Source organism: Protobothrops mucrosquamatus, unplaced genomic scaffold (assembly GCF_001527695.2).
Source record: "Protobothrops mucrosquamatus isolate PMUCROS unplaced genomic scaffold, P.Mucros_1.0 scaffold_168, whole genome shotgun sequence".
In the NCBI taxonomy this organism is placed as follows: domain Eukaryota; kingdom Metazoa; phylum Chordata; class Lepidosauria; order Squamata; family Viperidae; genus Protobothrops; species Protobothrops mucrosquamatus.
This window is the reverse complement of record NW_015386244.1, coordinates 333,136-354,117: the sequence shown is the minus strand read 5'-3', so window position 1 is coordinate 354,117 and position 20,982 is coordinate 333,136. Positions and strand designations below refer to the sequence as shown.

General features: G+C 36.5%; 1 protein-coding gene across 1 annotated transcript in view; it reads right to left on the bottom strand.

Annotated features, from left to right (window-relative positions):
- SYNE1 (spectrin repeat containing nuclear envelope protein 1) overlaps positions 1-20,982 on the bottom strand; it is a 284,981-nt gene that overhangs the window by 81,770 nt on the left and 182,229 nt on the right. The window contains exons 91-105 of the mRNA XM_015821883.1: positions 19,764-19,904; positions 17,868-18,035; positions 16,191-16,352; positions 14,686-14,880; positions 13,676-13,794; positions 11,759-11,987; positions 9,731-9,862; positions 8,308-8,411; positions 6,949-7,105; positions 5,444-5,575; positions 5,095-5,250; positions 3,040-3,249; positions 1,582-1,683; positions 690-809; positions 107-307 (exon numbers count right to left, since the gene is read on the bottom strand). Coding sequence (XP_015677369.1) covers positions 107-307; positions 690-809; positions 1,582-1,683; positions 3,040-3,249; positions 5,095-5,250; positions 5,444-5,575; positions 6,949-7,105; positions 8,308-8,411; positions 9,731-9,862; positions 11,759-11,987; positions 13,676-13,794; positions 14,686-14,880; positions 16,191-16,352; positions 17,868-18,035; positions 19,764-19,904 — 2,328 coding nt within the window. The remainder of the gene's footprint in view (positions 1-106; positions 308-689; positions 810-1,581; positions 1,684-3,039; positions 3,250-5,094; positions 5,251-5,443; positions 5,576-6,948; positions 7,106-8,307; positions 8,412-9,730; positions 9,863-11,758; positions 11,988-13,675; positions 13,795-14,685; positions 14,881-16,190; positions 16,353-17,867; positions 18,036-19,763; positions 19,905-20,982) is intronic.

The window sequence follows — 20,982 nt, the reverse complement described above, 5'->3', positions numbered from 1 at the left end:
ATTGAAATAATCACTCTCTTTCCAGATTGGGTAATAGGAGAATTACAGAAAAGGACTCTACTAAATGACAGCAAGAGTAAATTATAAATGTAGGAATTGTTTTCACCTTGTGCTTGTCAAGAAGCCGTTGGATTTCCTTTTTTGAGGCAACTATCAGTTTTTGATCACCTGCCATTTTTTCTTTTCCAGTTTCAATCAGGTCAGCCAGATCCTGCAAAGCTTGGTCGTACTGACCCTTCAGTGCCAGATTTTGGTTCAATCCACTGCGCCGTGATCCTATGATCATGATCAACTCATCATACATATCCTGATACATGAAAAGAAAAAGAAAAAGGAAATTTATATTATAATTACAGAAAAAGAAAGAAATTAAAATCTGAATTCAATTATAGTCACGTCTAGGAAGACTTAGGGCTGGTAATGGCAGTTAGGATAAGTGAGCTACATGGGCTACATTAACTCCTTATGATCATTACATTTCCACCAAAATTTTATTTTTGGATGCTAGTTGACAAATGAAGCAAACTCAATAATTTATGCAACCCTCTGAAGTTATTTTACATTGTTTCATATTAAATGAATTTATCTATAAATAGATATTAAATAATAAATAGATAACTTATCAGCAAAAAAGGAAAACAAATACTATGCTGATAATTGTAAAATGTTGTTTCTAATAGTTTTATTACCTGAAGTTTGGATAATTCTTGCATGAAAGACTGATCAAGTTGCAGTTTATATCCACGTTTCTTTAATTCAGCGATACCTGCATCTAATTCTTTCAGTCCATGTTCCACTTGCTCAATAGCCTATGCAAAGAAGAATAATTCACTGTAATGTCAAAAAAAGTTAAACTTCAAGGAGCCCTGATGTCAAAAGTGGAAATTTAGTAGAGATGATACCTACATCAGATAAACCTAAGAATAAGTAACATTCCAAATTGTAGTCTGATTATTAAATGTTAAAATTTATCACTCGATGAGAAATACTTATAAGAATAGTGTATATTATGATATATGATTGATATGTGTTATATGTGATATATGATATATATATTACATTTTTAATAAAGTTTTTAGTCTCGGAGATCAACGTTTTTAGTAGTTTTTCTATTACATTACAGTACAATTCTGGATAATAATTTGTGGGTTATTAGGCACAATGAATGGGTTTTTCAGGAGTGTGCTCATTATTCTTGTCAACATTTAATAGCTTTTGTAACTTGCAAAGTAAAATTGAAGTTTTTAAGAATTCAAGTTAATTTTACATATGCTTTCTGCTATAGAAATGCTCAGTCAGGTTAAGAAACACGTGCATACTGTACACATAATCTGACACAATGTAAGAAAACTAAATTGTTGTTGACATTTATTACACTGCAAAGCAGAATTCCTTTTCAAAGGCAATTCTGTTCACTCGCATATAAAAAGTGTTTCAGAGATAGGCATTACTTATTCATTAGAATAAATACTGATTGGCACTACCTGTACTCTGCATGCTACCTTCTGAGTAACTTTTTGGTATTCATTATACCGTATTTTTCTCCATCCTTATGAATATAAAAATACACTAGTACCGTACCTGTATTTGTTCCGTTTCAGGGCGTTCAACTGCTTCCGCTAGTTTCTGCAGTGCAATATACTTATTATCAGCCAATAAAGTAAACATCAGCTTCAGGTCATTCTGTCGGTAATTGAAAAAAAAAAAGAATATGTGAAAATAACAGAATGCTTGTCATTAGTGTCTAAAGCTTTTTTATTGCCCAACGTTTTTCTTTGTGGCTTGTGATAACAAGCAGTTTGCAGGTAATAAAACCTTTGAGCATTGACTCAAACCTTCAGAAGAGACTCTTATAAGCCAGAGGGACTCCTAGTTCCTGTACAGATACTAAGGGGCTAGCAGTATTCACCCTGTACTGTACGTTGGCTATACTGTACTATGCTGATAGCTCTTGCCATCTACAGTTATCTGTATATGATAAACTGAACTGAACTAGTTCCCTAATCCTCAAAATGTGTTTTTCATTGTCTGGAAAAGGCATCGTTCATACTTCCTCAGAGATCACTTTAATAACAACAACTTTATTTGGTGGATTACTTCATGAACTACTGCTAAGTTCTTAATTTGTCTAGAAAAGGCCACATTTGGATGTGTGTGTATGCCTTTGAGTCTGTTTTTAACTTCTGATGGCTGCTTGGACAAGTCCCTACAATTTTCTTAGTAAGGTTTTCAGAAGGGGTTTTCATTTACCAAACAACTGCGTAATATTGGTTTAACTTTAAAAACAATGTGATTATTATTGCTTTGGTATTTAGTATGTTTCTGCAAATGAAATTCACGCTGTATTAGTACAAGGTTTACCTTGGAGCTTTGTCTGGGGATGTTGATAAGATAATCCTGCAGTTTTTGGCATTTCTGTTTATTTGATCATTTACTGTATACTTCAATATACTTTGGTAAAATTAGTGACCTTTCTATATATCGAGATTCTCAGTCACCCAGATCATGATTGTCCCAAAGCTGCTTTTTTCAAAAGGCAACTGGATTTTGAAAAACAAAAGTCCAGTTTTTGTTTTTGTAAAAAAGAGCACCTTTGGGAATAACTTTTATATTGAGCCCAATCCTAAATATCACATTATTTAGCGACTCAACATATTGCAGACCTAGCAACTAACATACTACAAGCAACAACTGGGTCTTTTTACTATTATATTTTTACATAAGCTTCTGCTAGCAAGACAGAATCTATAGAAATATGTTCTGTGTGGCTTTGTGCACTTTGGAGTCAGTTTTGACGCCTGATGAAGTTTTTTTTGGCAAGATTCTTTTGGAAGCGCTTTGACACTGCCTTATTTCAAGGCTGTTTAGAGAGTTAACTGGCTTTATGCCTAAAGTGGGACTAGAACTCATAATCTTTTCATTTTTAGCCCAGGGCCTTAACCACTGTACCAAACTGGTTCAGAGAAACATAATTAGATTACTCACTTTTCAATATTTAACAGTGTGGAGAAATTCTAAAGAGAATAGGGAAAATTTTACCTGAAAATTCAGTATCTGCTGAAGTCTCTCTTTCATATGCTGGCATTTTTGATTTACTAGTGTATCTAGTAATGTTAGTCTCTGTAACAAACTGTCCAAAGTGTCTCCTATAACATCTCGGTTATCAGCACTCTCAGGAAACACGTGAGAAAATAAATCCTTGCTCTTATCCATCTTTTCTGTCATTTCCTTGATATCTTTAGCAAGAGACTAAAATGTATTCAAATAAAAACAACATGCTTTTAAAATTAAAAATTAAAATTAATAAAAACCCCAGATAACCATCAGTGATGGCGAACCTTTTAGACACTGAGTGCCCAAACTGCAACCCAAAACCCACTTATTTATCGCAAAGTACCAGGGCTGCATCAGCATTGTGGTGCCCTCAGGGGGGCGTGGGGGCATGGCCCACTGGGTGGGCGTGGCTGCAGTGGTCATGGCAGACTGGGTAAGTGTGGCTGGGGCCAGTCCCTCGCCATCTCTGGGGCATCCCCGGGGGGCCAATGCCGCTTCCTTGCTCACTTCCTGCCCTGTCGTTTCCAAACGCCATGTGCTCGCTACTCTGGCAAACTCTGCTGGGGCAATGGTGCGTGTGCCCACAGAGAGGGCTCTGAGTGCCGCCTCTGGCACGCGTGCCATAGGTTCGCCACCACTGCCATAGATTATTGTGAAAATCAGTATTGTATAGGTAGCTCTCAGGTTATGACCATTTATTCAGGGATTGTTCAAGCTACAATGGCATTGTAGGATGGCTCCTCAAGTTATATTCATCGCAGCAACCCTGTACTTATGTGATTGTGTTTTGGGTACTTGACAACTGGCTTACAATGGCAATCTTGCAGTCACTTGATTGCCAGTTGTGACCTTCCCTGCTGGCTTCCCATGAGCAAAGCCAGCACATAAGTTTGTGAGTTACTTCTCTAAATCACTCCCAATGCTTTTATTCCGAGGATCCTCATTATGTAGAATTAGATCCCAGGGATCTCGTACTCCACAGCACCCACTGCATCCATGCCTGCAGCACCTCCTGCCCATAGCGCCACCTACCCATCTGCCTGTACTCCATAGCATCTGCTGTCTACGGCACCACCACACCCCCTGTACTCCATGGCGCTTATGCAACCCCTGCACTCCTTTACTAGGATTTCCACCTCTTCCAGCTTAACAACCAGTGAAGTCCTGGGGGTGGGGTTTACAACAGCAACTGCATCTGTTGTCGCAAAGCAATGTGATCATGTGACTTGCATTTTACAATTGCGCTGCTTAGTGATGGAATTTTCAATTCCAATGACCATCATACCTCAAGGTTTATTGGTATGTGTTTCCTGACTACTCATGTTAATAACAGGAATAGCAATAAGAATTATACCTAAAATCTAAACATATTTATCCAAATCCAAACTGATGGTAAATAAAGCTGAGAAGGATGATCACAAACTCTCATTTCTCTCTTGGATATACAAATCAGTTTTAAGGAATTCACATAGGCCAGGCATGTCAAACCCGCGATGACACGGATGTTGCGCGACGTATCGTGACTTTTTCCCCATTGCCGGCAATGGGGTGGGCATAGTTTCTGCATGACGCGTCCGGCCCATGGGCTGGCAGTTTGACATGCCTGACATAGGCTGTTCTTTTATTTCCCAAGGAGTGGTTTCACCAGTGCCCTCTTATTCTTTGGCTTATTTTGAATAAGTACTGTATGTATGCTACAGTCCAGGAAGCCAATATTTGTGCTTATCTGTAGAAATTACTTTGTTTATTCTGATTTACTTTCTAGGAATGCAAAGGGTAACACTAACCTTTTCCCTAACAAATTTTCATTGGCAGAGGCATCCAGAAGTTAGTTCCATAAATATTATATTTTAATTTAATTTTAATTTATTTTAATGCAAATGAAATATCCTTTTCTGGCATAAGGTTTAATAAAGGTACAAAGGGTTTTTTTGCATCTCTTTTTCCACAATTAATGCTAATAAACGTATTTTGCATAACCTTCTCTTCCAGTAACTGAAAAAAGATCAGATTTAACTCATAGGTTAATGATTATCTTACTTCTTGATTATCAACGCATGTTTCTGTCACTTCAGGTAATAGGGTCGTGGCAACAAACAAATGTTCTTCAATACCGTCTAGCCAAGATGAGGTGGCTGAAACCCCTCTGTATAGTTTTTGCTCAAACTGCAGACTCTCCTTTTCAGCACCTCTAGCCTGAATAAATCAATAAAAAGGAAAAAAGAGAAGACGGTTACTCTAGTTATATATACTGTATCTGGAGAGAGATAAGGGGAGGGGGAAAGATTTTATCTTTGTAAATATAAATGTTTAAATCAATTAAAATATTTTCTATCTTAGTCTACAAAACAGCTAAAAATGTTAAGTGATTAAAATTAAAATATTCTACCTGGGAAGGAACACTTTTGAAAGCCTCATTCAAACCAAGCAGTAAAGATTTAACTGATGCTTTATCTTGAGCCTTGCCTTCTTCTTTGTGCAATGGCATGCCAGACATCAGCCTGTTTGGTCTACTGTAAACCTGTTGGGGGGGGGGGAAACAATAATTAAAATATTTCAGACATATCAGAAAGATAAATGAAACTTTTTTTTTCTTTTCCTTACCCTGTTAGGATTGTTTTAGATGTTTATTTATTTAACAATACTTATACACTGACCTAACTGAAAAACACTGGGTAGTAAACTATAAGAACAATACTATTAATCAACAGTTCAAAGATTAAAAATTGCCTTAGCCCAAGTCATCTCCACTCACCTTACCTATCATCTTGAGAAGTCCCCCTGTCTATCATCTTTGTATGGCTCATGCAGTTTATACAAGTTGGCAGCTCTTGGACAAGCTGGGCATGTATTATGGAACATGAATTGGCTTCTCCACTTCTAATATTCTAGAACAGGGGTTGCCAACCTGTGGGCTGTGGCCCGGTAGTGGGCCGTGGGCTGCTGGCCACCGGGCCGCGGGACAGGCTGGTCAGTGAGCGCACATGTGCGTGCACACACCCCACTTGTGCTAGCGCTGCGGCGGCGCAAAAACAGGATGCCGCACCACATGGTGCAAAAATGGGGTGCCGCCATGCCTCGGGGCACGAAAACAGGCTGACATGCCTCGGGGTGCCAAAACGGGCTTTTTCCAGCGTTTGGACCAAATGGGTATAATCATACTTGGTAAAGCAGTCACTAAAATAACCACGTGCCACATGATATATGGTTATGGGTAATAACCAGCATCTTGAAAAGATGCATCTATTGCAGCAACTGCAAGATAGGGTTAATTCTAGAATTGTAAATTGCCCTTGCTAGTAGCCTGCCTGATCCATTCTGCACCAGAAACAGCTTCCGAGTGTCTTCACTGGCAATACCATATAAAGTGAGCTGCATTACAGGAGGTCCTCGGTTTACAACAGTTCATTTAGTGACTGTTCAAAGTTACAAAGGCACTGAAAAAAGAAAGTTGTGAGCATTTTTCACACTTACAACTATTGCAGCATCCCTGTGGCCACGTGATCAAAATTCAGACGCTTGGCAACTGACTCATATTTATGACAGCTGCAGTGTCCCACCGTCATGTGATCACTCTTTGCAACCCGCTGACAAGCAAAGTCAATGGGAAATCCAAATTCACTTAACACCATGCTATTAACAACTGCAGTGATTCACTTAACAACTGTGGCAAGAAAGGTCATAAAATGGGGCAAAATTCACTTAACAAATGTCTCGCTTAGCAATAGAAATTTTGGGCTCAATTGTGGCCAAAAGTCGAGGACTACCTGTAGTCCCTATTTAGATGTCTGATAGATTAGGTTCTTTTCCACTTGCGTAGGAAAGCTTGCTAAGGTATACCTTTAACAGCGTTCATTTGAAGAATGATAAAAATAATTCTGACAGGTTACTTACTGACTGCTCTTGTTCTTGTTCCAGAGCATTCTGCAGAAGCCTGTGCTTGATGCTGAATTCTTGATTTAGGCTTTCCCATTTCATTTTCATTTGATCTTCGCTTGAGGGCTTTTCTCCTTCTAAACTCAGCTCTTCCGTTAGTGTATCTGGCTTCTTGCTATCATATAAAATATAAATACAAATCACGATAGTGGAATTACTGTGATTTTTCAGTTAGCATTTCATATGGTAAGATACCAGAATTTTAATGACTTCTCAAATCATGCAGATTAGGGTGGATCCTTCACTGTGCCATTAAAATGAGGTTTTAATTTGGAGTCCACTGAAGTTACATCATTGGCATTGACAAAATCACCATTAGACAATTGCAAAAGGCAGTTTTGCTTAGAACAGCTTATACCTGGCAACTTTACCTTTAACAGCATCAAATAACAACATCTACCTACCCCCAAATTTTTCAGAAGGACTCAATAAGTGGATAAAATGCCAAATCCAGTCTAAATATCTGGCTAGCTATGTGATGAACCATAATAAGATTTTAACTTCATTAAACAACAATATTTGCCTTGAGAAGGACTTGAGATAGGTGGAAGAAAATGACAAGTATAGTATAAACATCTGGTTGACCAACCTTAATAATAATAAACAAGAACATCTGCCTATCTTAGGTTCTTGGGAAGGACTTGATAGATGGTCAAAACTGCCAAATCCACTCTAAACATCTGACCGACTGTGGGGCTATAATATATTCTTACATCTTTGTTTAAAACCATTTTTCATATTGATAATATAAATAAGCTAAATTCATTTAAAATTAATCTAACAATTCAAGAGGAGTTGTAAATTAAATATAGTCAATATTAATAAGTTGCTAAGGCTAACATTTTTAGATGTAATAAATTTATCCTAAACCATGCTGAGAAATGCTAATTTTGAGTCTTTCATAAAAAGTGAAGCCCACACTGTGTAATTGATGTACAAAACTGTTTTCCTGAAATTTTATCCATCAGGTATAATGATACTATGATTTCATGAATCCCCAGTGCATGTTCATGTTGGAAAACATCAATTCAGAGAAGGCTCGTCCAAAGACATCGTCACTAGGGTAGAATCTGATATGGTTTCTGATATTTCCTACCATAAGCAGATTCATTCAATCTTATGCATATCATCTTATTGGAACATTCTCATAAAATAGTTAGTTAGAAAAAAATACTCAAATACGTACGTAATCTGCAGATGGCAAATACTTAAATTGAACCTGTTATTTTAAATGTAAACTATTTTTTATACGATCTCCCTATAAGGAAATATTAGACATGATCAAGGAAGATGAAGTATTTAAGCATAAATATTCACCTAGAATAAGATATATCTGAAAATGATTGAGTTAAAATTTCTTCTCCATGACTTGCCACTGAACGAAGAAGACTCTTTTGTTCTGCCAGTTCCTTCTCTAGTTCCTAAAAAAAATAAAAATAAACAAAATCAACTGCCTTAAATACACATTTCATATCAATGATTTATAACTGTTTGGAGATATTTACATAGAAAGAAAAAAAAATAAACTGAAATCAATGTATGCATTTTTTTTTCAATAGCCACTATATGTATGTTTTTCAGACAGCCACTAACAAAATTATTTGAACTACAGTTAAGTTCTTCTAATTTTGGAATGTCCTCTCTCCTACAGCCTTTCCAACATAATGAGACAAATGATAGTGCCTCCTCTGCTATCCATTCTCAGAGGCTTTACAGATTCAGGCAGTAGGCATATAATTAAGCATGTAACTGCTATTTGTCATGGTAAAGAAAAAGAAGCACAACATTTGTAACAAGATTTTATATACAGCAGCTGTCATAATTTCCAGAAAGATTATTTCATCTCTACCCATATATGTTATAAAAATGTCTTGGGCTATATTTGCCTATATTCTATTACTTCCAACAAAAATAACGACAACTTTCTTAGCACAGAATGCTGCTTATTAAAAAAATGGAAGCGATTACAGGGTGCATCAGAACAATAACCAATGTGGAAGAATTAGAGGAGAGCTGTGTTAGTCTATAGTAGCAAAAATTGTTATTGCATAGCAAGAACTTATTGCATAATAATGGAATCAATATAGTAATAAAGTTTCATTATTATGCAGTCTCTATATACTGAAGGCTGTACTTCAGTTTTGTATGGCTTAATTCAGTGATGGTGAACCTTTTAGAGACCCAGTGCCCAAACTGCAACCCAATTTATCACCGGGTGCCGGGTGGGTGTGGCTGCAGTGGTCATGGCATACTGGGTGGGCGGGGCCAGGGCAGCGGGGGCCAGTCCCTCGCCATCTCCAAGGCACGGCACGCGTGCCCACAGGGAGGGTTCTGAGTGCCGCCTCTGGCACACGTGCCATAGGTTTGCCACCACTGGCTTAATTGGTCCAGCCATATATTTATTGAAGATATTTACAACTGAAAACAGCATACACCAACCCCTACTTTTACGACAATTTATAAATTCTAAAATGGTTCCAGTTTGGACTGCAGACTGAGTGCAGATATCCATGTTCTCTATATGCAAATAATAAGAGGGCAACACCACCATATTGAGAGTATTGTTAATGGAATAAGACAAAGTGTACCTCAATTACACAGAGCCTCCTTTATGATTAATGACTGTAGCAAGTTTAAAATAATTCGTCAATCGTCTACATATATCCGTGCTGAAATGAACACAATAAAAATCCCTAAACACATATAAAATTTGCATTTATTAAGTATATATCATGCTCACTTTCTGTCTTTGTATAATGCTTAGCTGCTGTTGTGAACGGGTTGTTTGTGCCTGGGCCAGCCACTCCTGGACACTGGGATCTTGAGATGTGACCACATCTGATTTATATTCTTCCTTTTCCTGTACAGCTCCCTGCTTTAATAAAGAAAAGAAAAAAGGGGTGGTGGTGGTGGTGGTGGAGTGTGAGTAGGAAATGCAAATAGAAGTATGCAAATAGAAGTAGGATTGCTATTTGAAGTGTAAATTTCCGGCTTCTTGGCATGATGATTTATATATAAATATAAGGCTTTTAAAATGGGATTCTGGGTTTCTAAAGAACGTTTACTCAGAAGACAAAGGAAAAATGAATATAAAAGAGAAAGACACAGCAGAAAAGATGTCTCAATGGAGAGAAGCTCATCTTTACGAGACACAGCTTTATTTAACCTCTTTATAAATAGGACGAATTCATCTGGGAATGTAGGAAGTTTGTTTACCGTACCTTGCTTACAGTGATGCCTATTTTATGCTATTCAGAGTCAGATCTGTATCAAATTACTCAAAGTAACTTCTTAAATTATTTCCACATGTCATACCGTATTATTATTCAAGTTTAATATATGAAATTACACAGGGTTTTAATTCACTAATTTAGACTGGAATTGGAATGGCATTCCTTAAAAAAGAATGGCATTCCTAATTTTAATGTTTTGTTTTATTTGGCCATGTGATTTGGCATACTGATCAAAAGTAAGTTTTACTACTGTTCCTTTACTACTGATCAGAAATATAAGTCTGTGGCTACCAGCAAAAATCTCTTATGCTTTATCATTTAACTAAGAATTAAATAAATAATAAGACTTGTGCACCTACAAAAAGAGCACAGATATTTGAGACCAACCACCTTGTTGAAAAAAAAATGACAAGGTAGATATTCTAAATATTCGAAAGAGGTTTGAAATGATATTTTGTATGAATGAACTGCTCATTCAGTATGCTAACTTTTCTATATAGAAATATTTATTTATTAAAATCATCTGCTGCCCATCTCACTCTGATAAGCAAACCAACCAACCTGGCAGATGATATCCTAATTCAAAAGCTATGTTGAGAAGTGGGAAGCTTTAATGTGTCGTGGGAAGTCCTTGCATGAATTGTATTCATAATTATGATAGACAACATCCATATAGAATTGTTACATAAAATAAATACTCCAGAATTAAAATGTACACCCTTATTCATTTAAAGGGCCCTACTAATGAAAGCAGGTCTTTCCTCATCTATGTAAACAAAAAATGCTGTATTAAGAAGAGAACATTACTTGTCATTTCTCTCTTATTTTAACCAATTAACCATAAATTTGTAACTCTATTTGACATATGACTTGATTAATGCTGATTTTTATGTCAAGGCTACAATATTTGAAAATTTGTCCAGAAACAAAAAGTACTCAGCAGAATAGTAAGAGAAATAAGTTGGTATACTGGTTAAGGCAGAGGTCCCCAACCTTTTGGGCACCAGGGACTGGTTCCGTGGAGAAAGGTTTTTCCATGGACCGGAGTGTGCACGGTTTTGTGTCTGCCTACATCCCACGGATGGGCTTTGCTTGGTGTGGATCGGTTGCTGGCATGCCACAGCCCCATACCGGTCCACGGACTGGGGGTTGGGCACCAGACTAGAAACAAAAAACTGGGTCACTTTGGGCCAGTCACTCTCTTAGCCCTAGAAAGAAGGTGAGGGTGAACCACTTCTGAGAATCTTGCCAAGAAAATTTAGGGACTGGTCAAGGCAATTGCCAGGAGTTAAGACTGACTCAAAGGAGTGTCCACATGCACACACAATGCTAAAAGTAGAAAGTGGGGAATAAAACTCAGCTAGTAAATCAGCTCAGGCAGTTTGTTATTTAATTATATCAAATATTACACTGCCCCCAAAGCGGAAACGTTATCCCGGAGTATAGATTCTTAACAGTAAACATTGTATTATTTCCCAATTGCTACATATAAACCCCCCAAATACTTTTATAACTAACTGAAAAGAGCTCCTTACCTGGATATTGATCTGCTTGTCGTGAAGGATTCTCTGTAGTTCCAGAAGGCTTCCCTTCAGCGTTCTGAGTTTCAGTGCCAGTTGCTCAGCCTCACCCTTGGTTTGAGCTTTTCCTTCCATGAGGAGGTTTTCATTGTGTACGGACAGCTCAGACAAAGTCACCACCTTCTGCTCAATTTCCACAAGCATATTCTGAAGCAGCAAAAACAACGAAGCAAATTCATACATTCTGAAACATCCATCAAAAACCCGCTTCACCATTTCTTCAATGAAGAAAAGCAAACAAATTCACATTATTGCCGAGTATTTTCTCCCCAATGTTCTCAAAAAAAAAAACATGCTTAAGATATTTTGCATTTATTTTTCACTTGTAAAAAAAAAATCTTCAAAAATTCAACTTTGTTTGAAAAGAAAGATGTAAGTGAGAAATATATGTTGGATCTCACTGTTGCTTATATGCTTATTTCTGTTCCACTTCTTTAATGCAGCAATCTGGCAGACAATGACATCCCTAGATTATTGCAATAGGCAGATCTCATTTAGTTAGGACAGCCTGTGTCTTATTTTTCTACTTTGTGTACTTCTGCACTTCTCAGCCTCCCTTCCCTCCTTGCTCTCTTGAATTGATAAGCTTCTTCTCACAGTGGATATTTCTGATTGGTATAGAAATGGCCTAAGATCCTCTGCATAATCTTCTTTCATTTAGAGCGACTTAAAGGGACAAATCTCTGGCATATTTATTTTGAAATGCAGATAATTTATTTATATGCAGTCTAAATATTCTGACACCTACATCTAAGGATTTCTGAGTTAAATTATTTGCTGTTTGAATCATGTTATATTTTTTATAGAATTCTGATGTTAACATAGATTTGAGGCAGGCTAGTAGTTTGTCTAAACTGGACCCAAAGGCAATTATATAATGAAGCTTAGATGGCTGATAGAAACTCCAATGAAATTAATATGGTGCAAATTATGTATTTGGGTCATGATACAAGTAGTCATTCTCATGGCATGCAAAGATGCAGGCACACACATGCATCTTTGCATGCATGCAAACATATGAAATCACTCTCTCCTATTACAAAGAAGAAACAGGTAAAATGAAACACGTAAGCCAACTCTCTTTCTAGAGTATCTTCCAACTAAACACTTGTCTGCTTTTATAAACACAACTTTATTAGGTTCTTCACAGATTATCTCTCATTTCTCATGCAAATCAGATCACAAGAATTTAGTGACACGTTTCAGATTTTACAATAATCTTCGCCTTTGCTTAAATAAAGTCTTGAACTTTATGCCTCCTGCTAATCTCTTCTCCAAAGGACAATCATTTAGAGTTTAGAAAGACTCTCTTCCCTTTTAAAACTACCTGGAGTTTATTATTATGTTTGGTTTATTTTAAGAATATGTGGATTATTAAACAAACCATGACCATAAATCATGGGCTGATCTTGACTTGTTTCAACAAACTATAATTTAAACTAACCAGAGTTTAAGCTTAAGTTTTTCTCTTCAATAATTATTTATAACTCTTAAAAGTTTAAAGCATAACATTTTCACTAGTGAATCACCTAAAAATTACTTGCATTGTAACTAGACTTCACTGCATGATATTTTAAGCCTGAGAAATCACCCACGCACTCATTTAACTTGTAACCAGAAATAATGCCCTGTAATTTAATTTTATTTTGACACAGTTAAAACTTAGCAACTCATTCAACGATTCTCAACTGTGACTAAACTACCGTGTATTACTTTTTGCCGTAAGGATAACACCCATTACAATTAAATTATTGGGTATCCTTTAGAGACAATCAATGTCGTCTTTATTATAAATTTGTACTTCTTAAAAAAAGGTGGACCGTCAGTTGGTCAACTCTTAGGTATAGGTACCCGAGGAGAAGTCAGTGGTGCGTAGTATTTAGAGATGCTTTCGTGTTCAGAAGCCAGTGATCAAGTTCATCTGCTTCAGAGCGATACCTTTGCAGAGCCTGCTCTTGACGCTGCTCTTCTAGTTGCTCGTTGAGTTTCTCCTGTGAATTACACATTATGATTTGTAATGTATTTGTTTTCAAATGTCTGACATCCAGTTAGGTGATCTCCTAGGTCGGGGTAGGCAACCTTGGCTCTTTTATGACTCGTGGACTTCAACTCCTAGAATTCCTGGCTCAGGAATTCTGGGAGTTGAAGTCCATGTGTCATAAAAGAGCCAAGGTTGCCTACCCCTGTCCTAGGTGGAAGGTGCAAAACTAGTCAGGACAGAAAAAGATAAAGGCTTTTCACACATTGAGTTTCTCAAGGAGAATGGGGGGAAAAGTTGAAATGGGCTAAAGAGCTGGCAGAAGGGAAATGTTAGCCTGAGAGAAGGGAAGGGAGAAAATGGCTAGCATGGATTGGATTAAAGTAGTTTCAGATTTCTGAAGTTTTGCACGTTCCTGGGTAATAGAAGGTCACCAAAGAGGAGGTAGCACAATGTGCATGGAGAAGATAACAGTTTGAGAGATTTATTTATCCCAGTCCAGAATTCCCAGGAGAGAAGATCTGGAGAGAGAAGAATATTAATTCTTTTGCTGGTCATGAGACTTAGTCTCTTAACACAGAACCTTAAGTTAAATCTATGCAGGACTTAGTAATTGCTGCACTGTGTGAGGGGTTGAGCCTGCTCTGTAGAAAAGCAAAGAGAAGCACTGAACGAAGACGTCGTTATAACGTCTTACCCTCAAAGAGTACACGTCGTTTGGCACGTTGACTTCGTACTTCCTCGGTCCTGAATCATGTTACCTTTGGTAGGTCGGTACCACAACAACATAATATCTCAACCTTTCACAGTCGAATTAGGTCGTTGTATAGACGTTAGGGGAAACTTTTTTAATTAAATATAATGACTTGTGTGTAATTAAAACTTTCTTTCAGCATCCTTGTACCTCAAGAAGCTGCTGTTTTCCTGAAGCTTTCATCTTAATAGTGGCCATTCTCTCTGCTAACACGGTAAGTGTGGACTGCAGAGCCAACTGCTCAGCAGCATCTGCGTCTAACGGTTCAGACACCAATTCCTCCGCTAATGAGGTTTGTAGCTCACTTATTTCCTCTTGGAGCATCAGAATCTCATCCATCAAAGCCTATTAAAGACAGAAGTTAAAACAGGACCAGCTTAGTCACCTTATTCCTGGAAAAACATGCCTTAAAATGGTTAATAAAGTTTGAACTGCTGAGTTCCAATGAGTACAGCTAGTCCTTGACTTACAACAGTTCATTTAGTGACCATTCGAAGTTACAACGGCACTGAAAAAAGTGACCAGTTTTCACACCTGCAACCATTACAGCCATCCCCCTGGTCATATGATCAAAATTCAGAGACTTAGCAACTGGTTCATATTTATGACGGCTGCAGTGTCCCAGGATCAGATGACCACCTTTTGTGATCTTTGTGATCAAAGTCAACGGGAAAGCCAGATTCTCTTACCAACCATGTTACTAATTTAACCACTGTAGTGATTCACTTAAAAACTGTGGCAAATAAAGTCGTAAAATGGGGCAAAACTCACTTAACAAACGTCTCAGCAACACAAATTTTGGGCTCAATAGTGGTCGTAAGTCAAAGACTACCTCTATTATAAACTGAGTAGCACATGCCACTGGATCCTGTGTATAGTACCACAGAGGAATACAAGATTTTAATTGCTTTATTTAAATATTTATATAATACTGAATTTCTTAAACTAGGCACATTAGAACTACACAGTCATAAAATCAGACTGAAACACTCTATTAGGAATTGATATTTATAACCACAATATATTAATTTATTTAAAATCAATGAGTTAAGATTCAGTCTTATGGCACCTCCACATAAATGAAGGACCAGTCCTGAAAATGACTTTGTCCTCGATTTCTCCTGTATCCTCTACTTTAATGTGCATTTTCTGTAGCACCCAGACAGAGCTCTCTCTAGTAAGCCAATGTACTGTAAGGATGCAAAAAAAAAAAAAAGCTGTCTTTCATAAAAAAGGAAAAGACACTCCCTCTTTCCAAGCTCCTTTGAGGGACTGGCAAGGATAAAGATGGATGGTGATGAAGTAGAAGGCTAGGGGAGTACACAGAGAGGTTAATGCACATTTTGTTAATGGAACAGGATTTGTTTTACTTGATGATTCATTCAAAAGTTCAATTCATTAGTGTACCTTCACTTTACTACAGTAAAAACAAAGATAATGAATGGGCGCTTGGCAAATACATAATAACTTTAAAGTAATACCCTTTCCCTTTTAAAAGATTTGTTTTCTAAAAAAAATAAATTCGTCACTTTCTAAAAGAAAGCGAAGAATGAAAACATGTGTCACATAACTCTGCCATACAGTTGGATCTGAAGACCAGAGACCTGAAACTGAACAAGAAACAACTTTGTAATATGCTTATTTATTTATATTACCTGGTGGCCAGCCATCTGGCTTTCTGGACTCTTATGACTGTCTAGAGTGTCATTTAATTTCACCTCAATGGCTTCCATTTTTGTTGATATAGACTGAAGAGAATCTTGGTATTTCTGCTGACGTTCAAGAGCCTCATAAAGTGTACGCTGTTTTTCACTAATCTAAAAAGAAAAATTATTTGTAAAGAGAGATTAAACTTCTGTATTAAATAATGAGAAAATGCAGTGAACTAACAATATTTTAATGAAAGTTAATTTAACAAATGTCATTAAACAGAAAAAGGAAGCATACGTAGGTATAGGGTTTTTTTTTTTTAACAACATACAATTTACCACTTAGTGATTTTACCTTAGGATTTTAAAAGACATATTACTGCAGAGTTTTTTCATAAACGTTATTACAATGAAATTTATGTTGCCAAATTGTTGCAAAACAGCTCTCAATCTCAAACTATAATTAAATTGCTTTTAGCCTGTATAAATAGGAGTTTTGCTAAACTTTTATTATTACTACAACAGACATTGCATTGCATTTTTCTTATATAGGTGTGGTTTCCTGGTAGTCTTCAAAAATTAGTTATTAAGAATCTAGTTGATAAGTTTAATGATACAAAACCTATTGTTTATTTCATATAATTTCTTTTGCCATTAATCCTCCTCATAGTATATGGATTCATGATGCTGGTATTGGGTTTGCAGCTGCTTTTATTCCTAGACATCCACATGTTGGCATGAAGTCACCTATTTGGAATCTGACAAGTGCCTGAGTATTTACTAATTTCAAATAGTATATTTCCAAAGCAGTGGATAAAAAATAAAAAAAACCTTAAATATAAGGACATGAAATGAACACAAGCTAAAACATTTCAGAAAATCAACAATCTTATATTAAAAACATAGCAAGAGATACCTGGTGAATCTCTTAAAATTCACAGTACCCTTTGTTATAACTTAATTTTTTGCTATAACTTTGTTATTTCAAAGAAAGACCCCCTACCGAAGATCTTTATATCTGAGTGGCTGATATGGAAAAAGCAAAAAGACCTCCCAGTACCTTCACATATTAAACTTCATGGACTTTAGGGGTCATAATGAGATTTAAGTTTGAGAAAAAGAAAAGACTGGGTGTCAGAGCAATTGGTCTTGCTCTGTACAGTATAATCCCAACACTCATTAATAATCCAGGAGCCACATCTGGAACTGCAGCTAAAGCTCCAAATATTGCATTGTGGATTGCTCCTCCTGAATATTCCAGCTAATCAGCTATGCCTAACTATTTATTAACTGTCATTTTTGCTTTTCAAAAGTCAGTATTCTAGTATTCCATGCCCAAAAACATGGTTGGCGCTCTCCCATTTTGGCAATCTTATTCCCTTTCAGATTTTATGGAAGTATGCTAATACTTTGTTTGTAGGCAGTGCTATTTAGGATACATAAGAAATAGGACCTCTAGGGTTGAACAGATCAGGCCTGTTTTGTGACTTCTGGAATTTGAAGTTGAAAGGTTATTCAAGGCCTTGTAACTTTCTATATGCAAGTTTCCTCATAGTTCCAATGCAATCTAACTTTCAACCTAGACAATGTATCTTTGCAAGTATTTATTTTGACATAAACAGGAATCCCTATCCACATTATTGGTAATATTTGCTCCATTCTTCCTTACACCAAAAGACTTACCACATTTTTCAGGGTCTCCCAAGAACGTTGTAAATCATCCAATTTAGTACTGGAAATGGTTTCTAATCTTGATTCACAGGATTCCTGAGCAATCGGAGCGCTAGGCTGAATTTGGGATGCTTCTGTCTGCAACTGTTCAGCAGATAAGGCTTGATAATAAGCAATGTCCTATGAGCATGAGGCAAAATATTGTATTTTCAAAAGTGCTGAAACTTCAGCTTATTGTTGAATTTTGAAAACATCCTAGATTAGTACTAAGGTCTTATACTGTAGTTCCCATTTAGGGTGTTTTAACAGCATTATTTTTATTTTCTTCCCATCACTTTTGCTTGTACTTTATATGTAAAAAAAAAAAAAGACCACAACCACCACCACATACACTTTGGAACAACTTAGAAGATGGCTATTACTGATTTAAGTAAACACAGAACTGAAGAATTATAAATGTGGCATTGAAGAATTATAAATTGTACAATCTTTGATTTAACATGAATGATAAACATATAGTACTGCATCCCAGTGTTCCAGGAAACCTCATCAGTCAGACAAGAATTTACTTTAAACACTCACATGCTATTTAAAATATACATGAAGCCAATGACAGAGATAACATAAATATTTGATTTCAGATGTTACATGTATATTTACGACACCCACGTTTTTCATTACTTGCTCTGCAAATAAGATTTGTTTCCTAAACAAGTTTCTGATATAGTTTAAAGTATCACTGACAACTATTTTTTCCCTTTAAGTACTTCATAGATGTTTTAGATGTAGGCTTTGAATTATCTCAATAAAACAACCAATTTCTTTACAGATTCAGTTTCTTCACTGACTATAGGATATTTGCTTCTAAGATTATGATGGCATTTAGTTAGATCCATTCTTCCTTCCACATACATATTTTTTGTGCTACTGGCTGCCCGTCATCCCCAAAGTATGGTGGAGAAGATATTTCTTTCATCAAATGCTTCACCCATTTTTCTCCTAAGGTTTCATCATTCAAAAGCACTTTATTCCAAAACATTTCAGGTTTATCAAAGTTTATTTTGCATGTTCGAGATGATGCCTTTTATTATGCTTCTGACAATTCTCATGAATTCTCATGAAACTTAGTTTGGGACATCTGAACACCTTTTCTGCATATTTTCCTAACCTTCAAGCAAATATCCTAGTAAAAAAAATGAAGGCTGAAAAAAAAAAGATTGTATATTTCAGCAAGGTAATGTTCTGAAACATACCTGTGAAGTACTTAAAGGAAAGGTAAAGTTTTGGATTGTCCTTCACAGTCCACAAGTTGAATATTACTGAAAATCTATAGGAAGATCTCAAGTTTACAGTACATGCAAGGAGACATCAGAATCTACAATTTTCACTGTTTTACTCCATTTTATATTTCTTTTCATTGTAAAGAGAATGATACAAAATGATTCCAAAATACTTTTGATGGATACAAGGGCTGGCACCATATGTAGAGACATATGCAGATACATACTAAATGAACCTTTCTGTTGAAAAGATGCAAAAAAAAAACCCAACTGGAATCATATGAAAAGAATGGATTATTCCTGCATAATCAAAACAATGGAAAATACTGTATCTCTTTCTGCAGCAATCTAGTGAGAGAATCGACACAAAGAGACAATGAAATATTTCTATTATGTTAGCATAAAGTTGTGTTTTCTTAGCTTCTTTTACAAGTTTGATATGCTAAACTAATTTTGAAAGTGAGGATGAGTGGGGATTTCTTAATTGTAAAATAGAGGTTCTACATTTGCAAAGCATGAATGATCTATACTCAGCAGGGTTTTTTTCCTGAACAAATGAGATATTGTGCACTGAGGACCACAGATGTTTGCAGACAGCACAGATGAATGAATGCTGAGAGAGAGATACCTGATTAACAGAAGCATCAGCATTAGCCACAGGTGAAGGAGAGCGACAGGCGGGAGGAGAAGAGATCTCACTGTTGCTTCCCTCTTCCCCAGATTCCTCAGTAACTGGTGACAGAAGTGTGTGACAGCGACCAGCAGTCATCTGCCATAGGAAATGTATCCCAAAGGACAGGAAGATCATTTAGATACCAGAAAGACTTTGCAATTCACGTCTTCAAAAATATGGAGTTTCATCAGAACATAGTTTGTAAGAGTCTATGCTCCCTTCTCAAACCTGCATACCGATCAACTATAAAGAACGAGATGAACTGGGAATCTTCATACTACTTGATCTTTGAATCAAGGTAGGTTTTGGCAGGCAAAACATTTTCCATCTCTGTAGGTGCCGGTCAATACCTCTTTTATACAATATTTTTTTTTTTCTTTTTTCCTTTCCCCCCCCCTTTCTCCTCATCACTAGGTAGCAGCGAAAGTATGTTAGCAAAGGTGATGAAGGATGAATTTCTGAGGAATGTACATAACAGCTCTATTTGAAAATTAAAATACAGGTATTAATACTATCAAGAAGGAAACCACATGGGGAAAAAATACAGAGAGAAACAACTAGAACATATAGCTAAAAATAATGCAGTTTTTCTCCAGATCAACCTGCAAACTGGGGTTGTATGGGATGCTTAAGGTCCTTTTTGCAGCCCCTTATAAATTCATCAGCATAATGAAAATCGGTCATGTATTTTTGCATCCATTTATATGGATGAAGTAGTTCTAACCAATTTATGTCATCATTTCATCTACTGTTATCTTTTCTTCTGCACAAAAAAAATTAAACACAGACTCCTGTCACTGTTATGTAGGAATACTGTAAAAATCAGCTGATCGACATGTAAAGATAGGTGATTTTTACATATGATACATAAATAAATAAAAATAAATATGAAAATATAAAATAACTGAAAACAATAATCATTTAGCTCCATTCAACTCATTTAAGTGGAGCTTCAGTCATCTAACACAGTTTTTATTTTGTCACCCCTGCCCATAGTCCATCAAATTTCCCCAGCACCCATTTAAGACATCTTATATGAGGGCAAGTACGGGAGCCTAGGAACCAAATAAAACTGAAGAAATAGAAACAGTTAAGTCCTCTTTTATTGGAGTTATTATTGCGATTTCCAAAAGTATCATATAGCACCTCCCCAGTGAATGCCAGGCAAAACAGA